The following is a 16,515-nucleotide window of genomic DNA, read 5'->3' on the forward strand; positions in this document are numbered from 1 at the left end:
GCTGCATACATTTTGAGTTAGACCCTTTAGAAAGTTCCTATGCATCTGAGATGTGCTTATCCCTATTTTTGAGATTATAAGTTTATACAGTTAATCTACCTAACTAAAGGTAATATGAATACAACTGACTAGGTAGTAGTTTAGCAGAAGTGATCTTGGGATCACAAAGAGGAGCATGAGTTATCAAATCATGATACTAGAGCAGAAACAAGACTGGTAAATAAACAGGAGTGTTGCTTGCAATACAATCCATTCAGTCATGTTTCCATTAACAACAGCATCTACACTGAGGCACTACCACTCTTCATTAAAAATATTTACTAACTGTAAAGAGTCAAGAAAAGTGGGAATGATCAAAAGTGTAGAAGTAGTCTCTAAGAAAAAATTCACTGATTGTGATTGTTTAGTCTAGAAAACAGAAGGTTGATGTGGGACAAAAAGTGTCATCAAGTGCATGCAGCTGCTGCAAAGAAAAATTATGAAAAGCTTTTCAAAAGTAGGGATACTACAGGATTGTAGAGCAATTTTGGCTAAGAAATATGTGTTTCTATACTGAGAGATCATTAAAAAAAAAATTATTTAGAATAGTACACGTATAGTTGATAGTGTACTGAAGTACAGAAATGCTTTGGATGATATTTTGAGTGCCTTTCCAACATCATGAATCTCAATTTAAAGTAAAAAAAAAATCCACTTTCTATCTATTCTCCTATAGATGGAAACAGCTGCCTGCCCCCCTTTTCCAGTGGAAGTGCTCCATGACTCTAAAGCATATTGCTCTTGTGCCTGCAGAAATTGGCTAAGTCAGTTACAGTAGTTTCTAGAGACTGTCATCCTGATGTGAGAATATAATTACTAGAACTTGAAGTGCAGTAATTAAAAAAAAAAAAAACACCTTGTAACAAATATTTGGGGGAAAAAATGAAGGGAAGTTAAGAACCTCCAGAAACAATAGTGCCTTAGAGGACTGCATAGGGGGAGATTTTATTTTTTATAGTCATATATTAACTTATTTGGGAAAAATAAAGTAGCCTCATTTTATAGTGTATATAGTGATATAGTGTAAGAATAATATAGTTTAAATGTTTATATAATTTAAATGAAGGTCAGATGTACACTTATGTACTCTTAAAGTTTATTATGGTCATGCTTATCTGGACAGAAGAAGCTCTACAGGGTGTTTAGCTGCTCATGCTTCTTTGATCATACACTTCTATATATTTAGCAGATTTGGAAGAACCATTTTTTTCCAACTCCACATTTCTGCCATATTTTAGGAAACTCAGATTCTTGTGCATTTATCTCCTCTGCATATATGCAATACTGTGAAGAAAAGTTCTACTGTCATATGATCATATGCAGTTAACAATCAATATTGTTCAATATGTTTAAGGATTAGTAAATGAATTATTTTTTAGAATAATGCATTTGAAGTGTAAGACTAAGAGCATTTTAGTCTTATCAAACGTAATACAGCATAGAAATTTTATGGATGTGATATTTATAAAATGGAAAATAGGCAATTGCTTGAATGTGGACTTTCCCAGAGACTCTAGTGGACCAATGAAGTATGAAAGTGGGATTCATTTCCTAGGTTAATACTGAAGTGGTTGAATTTGCAGCAGGCAAAGATTTAGACAAAAATAAAGAAACAGATTTCATTAACCTGAGAATGAATCAAGTGTATTTCTCTCTGGTTTTGGTTAATTGACTTAATTTAAGCTAAATATTTAAGTTACTCAAGATTTGTCAAATGCATCTATTTGGTCCCACTTATAACATGTCTTAGAGCTTTTTAGAAATCAAGAATAGAAGGGTCAAGATCCTCCAGGTTATTTTAGTGTATAACTCCAATTTAGATGTAGTTTTATTGGACCTTTGAATATGACTCCTGTTTAGTCACCCAGTTTCATCATTGCCATGCTTTTGAAAATGCTGCTACTAAGCTGGATTGTTTTTTTAAATCACTGTTTGCATTTTCTCATGCTTAGGTTTCAGCCTTCTAGATGTATGATTTTTACATCTATTATGTTATTCACTAAGACTACCATTAAAACATTTGTCAAGGATTGTATGATTTATTTAAAAAAAAAAAAAACAACATTTTAAGGTCCCGTATATGAAATTGTAAGTATAAAATTCTAATATGCCAAAAATGTTCAACTATATGTACATTTAATACACTGTCATTAAGGTCCATAGCTGATTATGAAAACAATGAAAGCTGAAAATAGCTAACATATAAAATTGCTAAATCATCAAAAAGAACAGATGAAAATCTAAATCATTTTGCTGAAATGATTTTCAGCAAAATGATTTAGATTTTCATCTGTTCTTTTTGAAAGAACTCAGCTTTCAATAGGTTTTAATATAATAATTTGAAGAATCTAAGATCTTTTCTAGACTGTGAAAACCCACTATTGGCATTTTTATGACAGATGAAGCAGTGAAATTTATATTCAAAGAATTTTTACTTTCAGTCATTCTAAACTGTAAATATTTATTTTCCGTAAGGACCTATGCAAATTTTGAAACTGACAGGCACGTGTAATTGTTTTGAAGCCATAGGATTTCCTTTTTGATATGCCTAACCAAGATAGGGTATTGTGCTACCAAACTAGAGAAAGGCAGAATTAGAAAATGTATTTTGGAATGAAATAAAAAGCGAGATTCTCTACATATTAAGCTCTGTGCAATGTAAGGCTTTTTAAAAAAAAAAAAAAAAAAAAAAAGAGGTTATTTAGAAAAGAACATTCCTTTGCTATGATTTATTCCATGCGCATTATCTAGCTCCATTACTGAAGTTAAATATTTGAAAGTTGCATTACTTTTTCCAATATATTTGAGGACTTGTGAGGAACTTACTCTCGTATACTTTTTCAAGAAACAGGATAGTTGGATGTTTGCGATGCCACTCTGTCGTCTTGGAAGAAAAATATGAGGGATGGAGGGTAAATATCAAGTAATTTGTGTCAGGTGTATGCTCCAAATGAAAGTCCATCAATCATTTTTGGCCCTTTAGTGCAATGATTATCATTTCAAAGACGCAGGAGGACATTAAAGATAATGGCTTTTCTGTTGTCTATTATCTCTAACAGACTTCACATAATTATTAACATGTGTTCCCATTTAAGAAGAGTGTCAATATTTTGAGTGAATTGCATTTTTTTAACTGAAAGGGATATGTCTGTCAGCAAGTTTTTTGTCCATCTAACTAAATGAGGAATTTAAATTAATGAACTTTGTGTTTCCGCAAGAAGAGCAGTTATTGCAGAAAATGTTGGATACTTTGCAAGGTTGAAACACAACGACTGTCTTCAACAGTCTGCATAAGATAATAAACAGTGTGCAAACTTCAGTAAAAGTAGTAGAATGCTAGCACACTCTTCTGAGGCACTCTCCCTTTCATTTTATGATTTGGGCTGTGCTGAGAAGAATGAATACAGCATTTCCTTACTTACCGCAGAGCTCCTCTGTCGTGTAGGATGGGAAGAGTATCCATGAGGAGTAAACATCTATCTCTGTGGTTCTGTTTTGTTTTTATGATTTTGGTAGAAATAAAGAAAATGAAATAAGTTTTTTGCCAGCTCTTTTTTTTTTTTTTATTTTTATTTTTTTATTTTTTAACCACTTTTGTCTTGAAACATTGCCAGTTGCTTGACATTTAGAAAAAGGATAAAAATAATTTTTAGTTCATCCAATAGATTTTTAGTTAGGAATACACATGTAAAATAGTAAAAACATGGATAAGATCTTAAACTGATTCATCCAAGTAAATATAAAATAGTTAAATATGGCTCTTCTTTGAGAAGGCATAATATATGGTCTTAAGATTCTGAAATTTCATTGGTAGTCTTGGGGTGTTTATGTAGAAATGCTGGAGGAACATACTTGCTTCTTGTGCAGGATATTCTTCCACCATTTGAACTGGGTTTCAGCAGACTACTTACGGGTCCAGGCTGTTGACTTCACTATAAAAGTTAATGAGTAGGAATGAAGGAAAACACTCTGATATCTGGGACAGCTTTTTAGCTCATGGTTTTTCTCACAAAATTTAAATATTATGGAAAGAATCCTTGCACCAGCAGGAGGAAGGATTTAGCTTTTAATCACTAAAGTAAACTGAATCTGTTCTGCACCAGTAAGTGTCCTGCACAGAATGTAGACATTACAATTAGACAAAAGTGTGGTCTGTCATATAATATTGAATGAAATATGTTTCTTGCTACATTAGAGAAACACATTTTAAGAGGAATGACAGATTACTTTATGAATGTATTGAAGCTTCAGTATGTTTCTACTTTTACATTATATGATAAATATAGAAAGGTATAAAAGGGACACTTGTCTAAAGCAGATCAACTAACTTAATAATGTTAAAAAACACTCTGGGAACACCACATTGAGCAAATAGTGTTACAGGTCAGTGAATTAAATGAATTAGCATTGGCACTTACAGTTTTGTCCCTGAGCCATTAGATGCTGCATCCATTACAACGACACATTCATCGTCTGGGAGCGGCAGGCAGCTGGCAAACCTTGCCAGCTGGCATAGCAGCATCAGCTGCCGTCAGCTGGATCTTAGCTGCTTGCCTGTCACTGCCAGCTAAAAGCAAGTTACAATATGCTGAGAGGTGAGCAGTGATTTGTCTTTTAAAAGCATAGACTAAATAGTTCAATGCAGTCTTTACAAACTTCCATTTTATTTGCCTTATGGTTTTTATGAGCTGGAAAACTGAAGAATTTTTTGTATCTCTATTCCATTTAGAATTCATACACACATATAATTCCCTTCAGTGGCTCCTCCAGAATAAGCATTATTTGGTGTGAAATGACTATTTCGGAAAATATGTTCTGTTTTTATGCTGATCTTTCAAGATGCACATTGGTTTTAAAGTTTGTAACAAAAGTCCTGTATAATTTCCCAATATTATGACTGCCCAGTTTGAGCAGTTCTGTTGTCTTATTTCTCTCTATTTGCTCTCTAATGAATAAAATATTAGCCTTCATTTAGAGATTTCACGTTGTTGAAGCCATTTCAGGTAGTCTGAGTCTAGTTTGATGGCTGGTAATTGTGACCATGTGTACATTTGTCTAAAATGCCTGTGAATATACAGTTGGTTGGACATTTTAAAACATGAATCTTTACTTTAGCTTTTAAAATTATAGAAGCTCTTCTCTGAATTTACTGGACTAGTCTTCTAAGGAGTAAGTCTTGCTAAGCAATGGAAGTTAGTTTGGTTACATTTAATAATATTTTAGCGTTTAAAAATAACAGATTTATTTGAAATGTCATATTGTCTAACAGCTATAGCCTGGAACGGTTTTGTCTCAAACTAGGCATATCTAATAGGGTTTATGACAACCTATGAATTTGCCCCTGAACAAGGTCAACTTGGAGGTCAGTGAATGCAATACAAATTGCATACTAGTCAAGCCTGTAATTATCCCTGTACGAAGTTAATGTGTTGAGGAGTTCAGCAAATTCACTTGAAGTTTCAGAAATAACCATGATAAACTGAGCAGTTACTTATATATGCTCTGAAAAATTGCAGTTAACAGGATGAAGTGCTTAGAGAGTGTTCATTTCTGGTAACTTGTAGCCAAATCACCTTGTCTATTTATGTATTCTGAGAGTTAGGGGCCTGATTTTTTTTTTTTCATTTGAAGAAAATATTTTAAATAGTACAAAAACAGTATTCCTTTGCTGATATCCAGCATAATTACTGCAAATTTAACCTTCAAATCTCAAATTCCCAATTTTGGCAGAAAGTATGTGACATTTATTGTAACATAATTTCATTAAATTAAGTTTCTACCATAGAGACATAAAAAAAGATTTTTTTCAGATCTTTGTTGAAGACAGCATGTATTTGTACTTATACATATCCTGTCCAATTTCACTACCTTACAAGTAGTAACTGGCTACATTTTTTCTGGAGAAAATATTACTATTGCTTCTCTTTTTCCTGTATTTTCAGCTACAACTTCTATATACATGAATAAATAGGTAGCAGCGCAGTTAAATGTTCCTATGTCTTATAAAACCCATGGGAATCACTTAAATTAGTTAGTATGAGTTTTATCATTTAGTTGTCTGTAATATGAACATCTGTAACAATATCAGAGGGAAAAGAAACTGTTAGCAAAGTAGCATTTGTTCATCAGCATTACAAATTAAGCCAGCTGCTAGAATATAACTTTTTCTTATTTTCAAGAACTTCACATCTGTGTTGCATTTTGTGATGTGATGATCTTATCTTTCTTAAAAAATAAATCAAAATCACACATACAAACAGTGCAAACATGATGGGGAAATTTTGTTCAGAATACAAGTTTCACATATCAAATCTGTGTCTTCTAACATCTGAACTGCATTTCTAAAATCCTGATAGTTTTCCTGTATGACTTTATTTATGGAATGATAAACATCAGTATCACTAATTTTAATCAGCAGGTTAACCGGCATAACTTCCTCAAGGTTTCCCTCACCTGATTTCATTCTCTTTCCTTCACTCAACATATGAAAGATTACAGTCTAAATGTTAGTTATTATACTAACAAGTATCTGTTCTCCAAAATATGAACAAAACCCTAAATGCATTTGGATTGTCAAAGGGGAGGAAGAAGCACAATCAGACACAAGTGAAAGGAATCCTTTCAGTAACCCATAGTGATCCAGAAGGAGTGCTGGGGAGAGCATGAGAAAGCATATCTCCAATTCTCTTTGGTCAAGAGATGAACCTCTGTCAAACAGAGTAAAATGTACTCTTACTGAAAAATCAACTCTGAGATAAACTAAGGCATTTGTAATGTACTCTGAGTATCTAAGGAGTATTCTGAGAGAGTAGTCAGGTACTGGAATGGGCTGCCCAGGGAGATGTTTGAGTCACTGTCCCTGGAGATGTTCAAGAAACATTTAGATGTTGTACTACGGACACGATTTTAGTGGGGAAATATTGGTAATAGGTGGATGGTTGGACTGGATGATCTTAGAAGTCTTTTCCAAACTTGATAATTTGATGATTCTATGATACCTTAGTTTTGCTCCAGTGAGCTTAAGGAGAAGGGTTAAAAAGTATCTTCCAGAATACAGATTTGATGCACTTTCAGTTTTACTTCTTAATAGTCTGCTTCAAGTAAGAGCTGATGTGGTGAGAACTAAAGCTTACATATATCAGGTATTCATTAAGGTGCCAAGCATCAAGATGAGATAGACTCTATTGCTTCATTTATTTAATAAAAATGTTTCGGGAAACATTCAATTTAACTCAAAGTTATGTGAGTTTATGGGAATGAAGAATCTGCAGAATGTTTATTTGATCTCAGATAATTTTGAATTATCTTTCTAGATTATCAAATTGTTGGATGGAAAACGATCACAAACTGTGGGAATTTTAATATCCAGTTTGCACCTGGAGATGAAGGATATTCAACAAGGTAAGCAGTTCAGAACTACAATGTATGATATATACATAGATATTTTCTTATAGGAGCACTCAGAGAATTTCTTATAGTATGTACTTCAAGTATGGTCCCCTTTATTGTATCTGAAGAATTATTCTTCCAGCATATTCCTGTACAGGTAAAAGTTTCAACTAAATAACCAGAAGCAAATTTTGGTACAACTCCTGTACCTTTTCAGTTCATACGTCACTTTCAGTACAGTGTTTTCTCAAGATGGTTTCATATTCCTGCACTCCTTTTGCTTAAGCAAGTTTCACATAGACAAAAATTCAATAGAGGTTTTGTATACAAGTTTTTAGGACTTTAAACATGCTTGTATGCATTTGTTGAATATTTGCATTTTGTTTCATTAGCAACATGAAATGCATATTTGAAACCAATGCAGGTACCATGCAGTAATCAAGAAGATAATTACTGTGTGGCATTTTTGAAAGCATTGGGCTATTTGGTGTATAAATTCCATCACTGGTAGAAATTATCTGAGTTTGGCACTACAACTGTAGAGAAATGAAGATTTTTCAGAACCCTGGGGTAATTCAGATTCTGCTTATGTTCTGGATTTTAAAAGATATTGTTTAAGGATATTGTTTATTTCTTTTTCACATTAAAAAAAAAGAAAATATCCACCATTTAAAACAACTGCTGGAAGAATTCAAGTTGATGTCTCCTTTTTGCTATTGTTTTCCTTCCATCACATGCAAATGCTGGGTAGAGTGTTGAGATGCTGCTGGCATTGGTTATTTCAGTTAATTTCAGAAGAGCCTTTGAGCATCTAACACTTTAAAAGCACAAGGGCTAACAGATGGCTTTTGGATTGGAGGGAAAAAAGAAGGAACAACTTCATGCCTGCCAGTATTGTGTGAAAGGTATTAGAATGAAATGGAGAAAAAAAAAATTAAATATTAAAGATTGAATAGTTTACCATCAGGAATTATAGCAGCATAGGATAGGATAGCAACCGTCATATAAAAACAGGGTAGTTTATTCAGAAATGCTTTTTATTTTCCATGCCATTATATTCTCCTAAAGTAAGACATTGTGAATGCAGCATACATGTCTGTAGCAATCTGTCAGTTTGCCATTCTTCTGCAGCTTTTGAAGTCCGCAGGCAGATTTATGCCCAATTTAAGATATAAGCATAAATATTCAAAATGTTTGTATGTATATACACTAGCATTTAAGTTTGAATAAGCAGTGCACTTTTGAAGCAAATCTGCCAGCTCTTTGCTGTAGAGCTGTTTGAGCACACAGTGGTGAGCTAGTTAAAACTACAGCTCCCTGAACTGTGTACAGCATATGGGCTGTTTCTGTCTGCAATCTACAGAACTACTCTGGTTGTAGTTGTAGACGCAGTTAATACAGTCCCACAAGTTTAATGAAAGTTAGAATGTTGGTAGAAAAGAGACACTGAAACAAGTGCTGCCACTGAAGGAAAGTTTGTAACTCGTCACCCTCTCTATTCTGAGAGGTAGCAAATGACTGGCCTGTCACCATGTGTGTTGCTCAAGGCACCAATAGGATACGCAGCTGCTTGGTTATGAGAACAGCTAGGAGATTAAAAAAAAAGGGGGGGGAAGGGGGAGGAGGGATTTGGGAATACAGCTTGTGGAAATCTAAAGAAAAAATAGAAAATATTCAAACTAGTATGAAATGGCTCTAATCGAGATCTAAGGATAGATGGAGGTGTATATTCTATCTCGGGAACAGATCCAAGGAAAGCATCTACATCTGTTCTGTAGAAAGAGCCTTTAGAAATGCGTACTATAATGAAGACAACAGTATACGTAATGCTTCTAGTGTGTGCTTATCCCATATTTTCTGTTTAATTTAGTCTCTGTGGAGTCCTGTCTATTGGCAGACAAATTCTTTAAACAGGCCATGATACACTCTTGACAACATTTAAGCCAAAAAAGAACATTATCATTTGGTGCAGAATGTCAAAAGGTTTTGGTTTATTTTATTATTATTTTTATTATATTATTTTATTATTATTATTTTTAGAAAGTAGAGTTATAAAGAGTTACCTTTAAGAAATTTTATAATTAAACACTCATCCCTCTTTTCAAACCACATTCAATTGCAAAATTTGGTACACAAGAGGGAGAGAGAAGTTACTTGTCTTTTCCAGCTTGCAACAGAGAATTAAGAAACTTGAAAGAAATGGGATTGGAATGGGAAAAAAATAAATGGGTACCTAATTTTATTTCAAGTTGTTCTGACCATATTTCTTAAAAATTCATGTAGAAATGAATTTACTGTCTATAATGGACTAAGTGGCAGTTCTAGGAAAACTGTCCCCAAATTACTTTTGTGAAGAATTGCAATATGCACAAGATGAATGCAAAAATTAGAGAATTGTAGGGAAAACAAGAATAATCCCAAGAAAAAAATATGTATTTCTCTAAAATGCTGTGGGGCTTCTGCATTTGCAGGAATATTCTCTCAGACTGAGTAAATAGCTTCACAGCATATTCTTTAGATAGCTCAGCAGTGCAAAACAAATCAGTGGCCATATCTGGCAAACAGATGTTTCTCTTTGCATTTGATAATGAGCCAGATGCCACAGTTTGGGAAGGGAATCTCTCACACGTGTTTGTTTGAGAGAATGAAGTTCATCTTTTGCAGATAAATTTAAATTCTTGCTGTATCTGAGCATCATCTAGGGAGAAGACAGGGTAAAATTGAATCAACATTTTGTGTAGTACTGGCACTTATATGTTGCAGAAGGAAAGTTTATGTTGCTATTCTGCACCTGTCAAGATATACAGTATTTAGTAGGGGGAAGAGGAAGAGTAATCCTTCCCCACCTTGTGTTGTGATATTCTGAGAACACTAACAAATTTTAATGATGAATCTGGTACTGAAGATGGTAATGTAGTTTCTTGTTAGACTACTATTAATAATATTATTTTCCTAAGCCAAAGAAGCAGACAGAATATCTGTCTGTCTCAGTAAGCTTTACAGAATCTGCATTTATATTTTAAAATCAAATAAAGATAATAAAGTTGTGCATAGGCTTGATATTATTTTCAAGTCATTGTTTCTGTGTTTTTGGTGGTTTTTTTTTTTAGAAACCTTCACACAAAAGAGATGATGAATAGTGGAAATCAGCTGTTAGGTGTGGAACAGGCTATGTTACACACTGACAGAAATATAACTCCTTATCAGATCTGTGTACTTCTGCCTTACTTTTTCTGTCATTGTTCAGCTGAAACACAACAGCTTGAGAGACAAACTTGTGGGTCAAGACTACTTGTGTGGCTTTGCTATCAAAATATTACCATAGTGAGAAGATTCAGTTTTGTTTCTAATGGGAAATACTTATTATAAATGTATGCAAATACCCTCTGTGGGTCCCAACCGCTTACTGACCAATATTCCAGTTACTCAAGCAGTTCCCTGTGTAGTACAGTCAGTAAGCAGTTGCAACCCACAAAGTGTCTTTACATACATTTATAATCAGTATTTCCCATTAGCAATAGCAGTAGATTAGAAAATAATAATAATCTTTTCTGCAGTTTAGGTCGTCTGGGCTGACTTCCCATTGTAGTTGTTCAGGAGGACAGTCGCAGAATTGAAGGGCAGCCCAGATGAAAAATAGTTTTAGTAACAGAAAGCAGGATGTAGATAAAATTTAGATGCCTGTTTTGAAGAGTGATTCTCCCAAATCAATCCCTACTCCCAAATACCTACTTTTTTCACTACACTTGCAGAGCACCAGAAGCTCTGCTTCTGGGTGTTGCTGGTAATAATTCACTATTTCCATTAGAACACATTAATTAGATGTTCTTACATACTAACGTATTTTCCTTGGGACCAAATCAATGAAATGCAATGGATCACAAAAGATGCATGCTTTATAATCTGTTACACTATTTGTGACTATAAAGTGCTGTTTTAATCCATGCAAAGCAACTCCAGGCTTTGTTTGCACATTTGCCCAGGGAAACGTTCAACATAATACCACTTTAATGGTTCAGAACTTAGCTTGTATGGCAAAGAAAAGAGAAAGTTGAACACTGATCATTGGCATTATGACCAATTTAATATATAGATTTTTATTTCCTAGGCTTTAAACAATTAAGTATCATGACTAAGATTCCATGCATTAAGTCAGAAGAGCACTGGACAACTTATAATAGCATGTATGGAGACCTAGAATGTTTATTGTGCGTTTGAAACATACTTGTGTTCACCAATAATGTGAACTATGCAGAGACACATTATGCTTTGAAGATACTAGAGAGCATTTAGATCACATTTAGATTGAATGGATTAAGATCGATCTTGTTACAAAACCTGGCTTGTGCCATCTGCTTTGTATATTTGTCTTCATTGCAAATTTTTGTGATGGACAATGTGAGTAACTGCTATGCCAACATACTTCAACATTTTTTCATGTTGCAGAGGACCAATTATCTAGAAGGAGCACGATTATAGTTCTATTGTGCAATGGTAGTCTTCTATGTAGTTTTCCTCTACTGAGAGGCCATGCCTGTTTATATAACTAGGCTACATATTCTGCATATTCTTGATACAATATGTGGCTTAGGGCATATCTAAGCTGTGAAGAACAGTATCATTTTTAACTAGGCAGTTTTCTCAACGCCCCATAGTCTGTGTCTTAAATGCACCGTGCAAACTGTTCTTCCAGAGCAAGTCTAATCTGCAAACCTTAGTGTGCTCAGAATTTCTGAATCCCCACCTGTGTTTTAAGCATATCACATGGCACAAATGACTTAATAATTCTTTTCCCCCTTATATTTTTCAAATATCTCTGTTTAAGGATAAGTGCTTTGGAGTCTTTCTTACTTGTACTAAATGAAAAGAATGTTAGAAGATTTCACCTAAAACATTTTGTGAAATGGAAACAAAGATTTATAAAAGTTAAAACTGTTCTGAAATTGTGTGACTTTTCCCTCTACACAGAATATTAAATACATGCGTTCTATGCATTCTATATATTATGCACAAAGCACAGGGATGGCTCCATACCCATCTCGGAAGCAGGGAAGCAATTTCCTTTAAAAGTTATTTTCTTTGTTCTGGAAAATTCACAACATATGTTTTTATGCATCTGCCTTGGGCATCCAGTCTAATGTGGGTAGGCTAACTTTAGTGCCAGAGTCTTTTGCTCGCATTTTCTTGCTTGCAGCAGTTGAGTTTTCTTACTCTTCTAAACCTACAGCATGCATATGGTGCTTCTTAGTATTGTGTATTTTAATGTTTTTGTGTTACGTTATAGTTAAATGTTAAATGTGGAGAAAATCTTTAAGTGAGTTCAAAACACCAAATCAGTCAGAAGTAAACTGGAACAATTTTGATATTTTAGGTAGTTTTGCAAAGTGGGTATTTGTATTTAGCTGTCACAATCACTTCCTAGCTGACTAGATTAGTAACATTTTCATTTACATGTCCCGGTGATAGGCTTCATGTTCCCATGATATTAAGCCTTCTGTGCAGAATATAGTACATTAAAAAGTCAGGTACTTCAGGCCAAATGAATGAAACTTTGGCAAGCCCTTTTTATTAAAATAGCATATTTCTGTTCTATCATTAGAGGGCAGTTAAGATAATTTCTTCATATTTCATAGTTTAATTGTCATTTTAAGTGTTTTAATACTGCTAAGTATATGTAAGCTCTGTCATCAGGAATTAAATCCTGATTTAACTGAAATGTGCATAATAGGAGTGAGGCTGCATATCAGAGACAATCTTAAGACTGTTGGCATTTAAGCCAGTTAAGAAGAGAAAGATATCTTTTTTATGCTTGATCTTTAAGATCTACATTTGTACGTAGACTGCAGACAGTATGCTTTAAGTTCTCAGCTTTTCTTTGGTTTACATTTTTGAAGTGATAAAATAGAGTATGTGAAAAATCTGTGCTGGTAGGGAATCTGTTTTCTACAGTTAGATACATTTTAAAAAGAGTCTGTTAAAGCCTTTGGTAAAAGTTTATGTTTGAAGCAATACTCTTAGTATGTGAAATGTAGTTGGCAAGTATTTTTATGTGTGCTTGTTAGTTTGAATGCATGATGCAGATCTGTTTTTTGTCCTAGCTGACGGTTATTATATCCTAATGGGTGCAACCCTGCACTAATGATCCTTGTGTATATAAATTCTTCTTGTTGTGAGCAGACACCATAGGCCACATAAAAATGTTTGCCTCAATTTCCCTGCAAGAAAGGATCTCAGAAACCAGACTTGGCCAAGTAACAGATTTTTTAAAGGTAGAGGAACCCAATAAAATTACCAGCTTTTCACAGCATGAGTCTACTTCCTTTCGACATATTGTGAGGTGTAGGTGAAATATTCTAACTGAACTGACAGTGTAAGGAAGACAGCTAACTAGAAAGCAAGATAAAAGTAAAAAACACCAATGATGATTGATATTGTAATAGCTATTAATTGTTTGGGAGCCTCTTTTGTAGATTTATGGTAATTCACCTTTATTACTTACACTTATATGAGTCTTGATATAATGAAATGTAATACATTTAAGTGTTGTGATTAAATTCACAGTATCTGGAAGAGGATTTTGAAAGCTCATTTTTATCTGCATATTCATATTAATTTTTAATTGTATTAAAATACATATGACTAAAGCTTGGCTTTGTTTTTAACTGAAAAAATAAGAAGTTTTCGTTCAGTTCTAAGAAAAGAAAGTAAAATAATTAGTTTCTTTGATCTAGTGTAATAGGTTTTTTTTATCTGCCCCCAACTCAAATTAATTTACACAGCATACTGTGAATGTATTGCACATGCTGTATTTTAAGAATATGAAGAATATTAAGACACCTGTGAACTGGGGGGATTCCTTCCAGCTTTTAAAATCAATGTGCATGTGGGTTTTTTTCTAAATGACCAATTTTTGTAATTTTACATTTTCATTTTTGTGTTCTCCTACAAATGCATTTTACATTAAGCTTGGTCAGCTTGAGTGTGAAGAGATAGAGGGACAAAAGTAAAGAAAGATTAAATAAATGAGTCTGCTGTAGATTTTGGCAGTACTTCTGACTTTTTGGAATTGTGACCTCACATGTACTAACATCCTAAGATGTCAAACTATCATTGAATTAATACAGCTAGATTTTAAACTGTGCCCCATCTGCACGTGCATTGCCAGTAACAGCAGGTCAGGTTTTATATCAAATACATCAGAAAACATTTTCTTGGTACTTCAATGGAAATACACAGTTGTACCAAAAGATAAAATAAATTAATGTCCCTTAAAATGCTTACTCTTAATTTTGTTTCAAATGTGTGCTGACTTATCAGATTCAGTTTTACTGGATTAATTTCAATCATTTTGGAATAGAAAACAGTATCTCATGTCAGTTGGAACCAATACTATTTTCTTAAATCTGTTGTTAAGTACAGAAGTGTTAATCAGAATTTAGCACTTTGTGATTTGGGGGCCTTTTTTGATAGGTGTGTGACAGTTAGATGTACAAATCTTGATGTTCTTGTTAATGTGGGTTTTTTTCCAAACTCTTTGCTGTCATCCTGATAGTTCTGTACTTAAAAGATTTATTCTTTCTTACATGTTTTGCACTTCCATTAGGAGTTAAACTTATCTCCTATTAGATGCTTTTCTGAACAACTCTGTAATAATATTTTTTTCTTTATAAGCAGATTTCAGAGTACCCCAAAATAGGATATAGAGAAACCACAAGAGAAAAATGTTGAACTAAATATATGTATTTAAAAGTCCTAAAAATTAAATGTATTAGACTGTGAAATGAATTTTCCAATAGTTTTTCCAGTCTCTTTGGTTCTATTAATAATTCACTGGATAATGCAAAGGATAATTAAATTTGTGAACTGTCTCGCTAGGGCCAACAGATGATCTCATAGATTCAGTCAATAATTATTTTTCTTTATAAACAGAATTTGGTTTAGCTCTGTCGCTTGGGTTTTATGTTTGGTTATGCTCCTGGGGTTTTTTCAACCTTTGAAATAAGACAAAAATAGCTCAGGATAGTGCTGTACTTTTCCCCTGGTACTGCATCCTTCCATATAATTCTTTACTTCTAACTAAGAGGTAATGTCAACAGATTGAATCATAACTGACAGGCAAAATTTTAAAGCATTCTAAACGTCACTGGACCTTTTAATAAAATTAATTAGTCTGACACAGAGAAAATTTACTAGCCGGCTGGTTAATTTCACAATATAAAATCATGGGATAGGTGGAAAAGCAGGCGAAAGCTTATTACTTTAAAATAATTATTTAAAGATGCGTTCCTTGGACCTTTTGAACATGGATTGTGAATATGGCTAAAACTTTCTGAATCTTCTAAATTCACAAGTAGTCAAGTTTCATTTGAAGAAATCTAGTCTTGTTGAAATTTCAAGTTACCAAGTACTTGTGAAAAAATGTGTCAGTGATTATGTGGAAAACTGGTAAAGACCTTAATATTTTTTTTGGATCAGTGTTTCCAGTAACACTTAAACATAGATCAGTTGGTTGGAAATTGTGCCCAATCCCTTTATGAATTCTGATGAAATGGTGTTCCCAAAAAGTAAGACATCCAAAGGTATTCATCTGCCATTGTGCATATTTTAACTTATGGGAATTCTGCACTAAAGAGCACCAAGTACCAATACTTTTGCCTAAACTGTAGTGGAATCTGCAAGTGTTAGAAGCACCTAATGCTGTATAATCCAAGTGTAGTAGCATTTGGAAATAATTTGGTAATGAGGATTAATTTGTTATTGGAAAGTACACTTTAAGTGTCTGCATAAGATTTAGAAATCTTTATCAGGAAATTTTCTTGTGGTAATTTTCTGGTGGATGAAGCTAACTCAAATGTGAAATTCTCTGTGAAGATAGCTTAAAACCTGTAATACAATCTGAATTTTCTTGCAAGGTTATCTATCTGTCTAAATCCCAAGACTGCTAGCTCCAAGACAAGCAGATCTCCCAGTTTTCATAATTCTGATTTCCCATGCACACAGGGGCAATTTAAATGTCCCAACTCAGTTCCTTCCTATCCAGCCTTCTATGCTACTGTGAAATCTGTGCTGCTCATTGTCTGATATCCA

At 33.7% G+C, this 16,515-nt stretch overlaps 1 protein-coding gene across 2 annotated transcripts in view; it reads left to right on the forward strand.

Moving 5' to 3' along the window:
- The window catches only part of FMN1 (formin 1), a 180,072-nt gene that overhangs the window by 107,064 nt on the left and 56,493 nt on the right, over positions 1 to 16,515 (forward strand). For both annotated transcript variants that reach the window (XM_090141247.1, XM_031593723.2), the window contains one exon: positions 7,353 to 7,440. In XM_090141247.1, coding sequence (XP_089997373.1) covers positions 7,353 to 7,440 — 88 coding nt within the window. The remainder of the gene's footprint in view (positions 1 to 7,352; positions 7,441 to 16,515) is intronic.

The sequence above is a fragment of the Phasianus colchicus genome, chromosome 5, assembly GCF_987193195.1.
Source record: "Phasianus colchicus chromosome 5, bPhaCol1.hap1.1, whole genome shotgun sequence".
NCBI classification, from domain to species: domain Eukaryota; kingdom Metazoa; phylum Chordata; class Aves; order Galliformes; family Phasianidae; genus Phasianus; species Phasianus colchicus.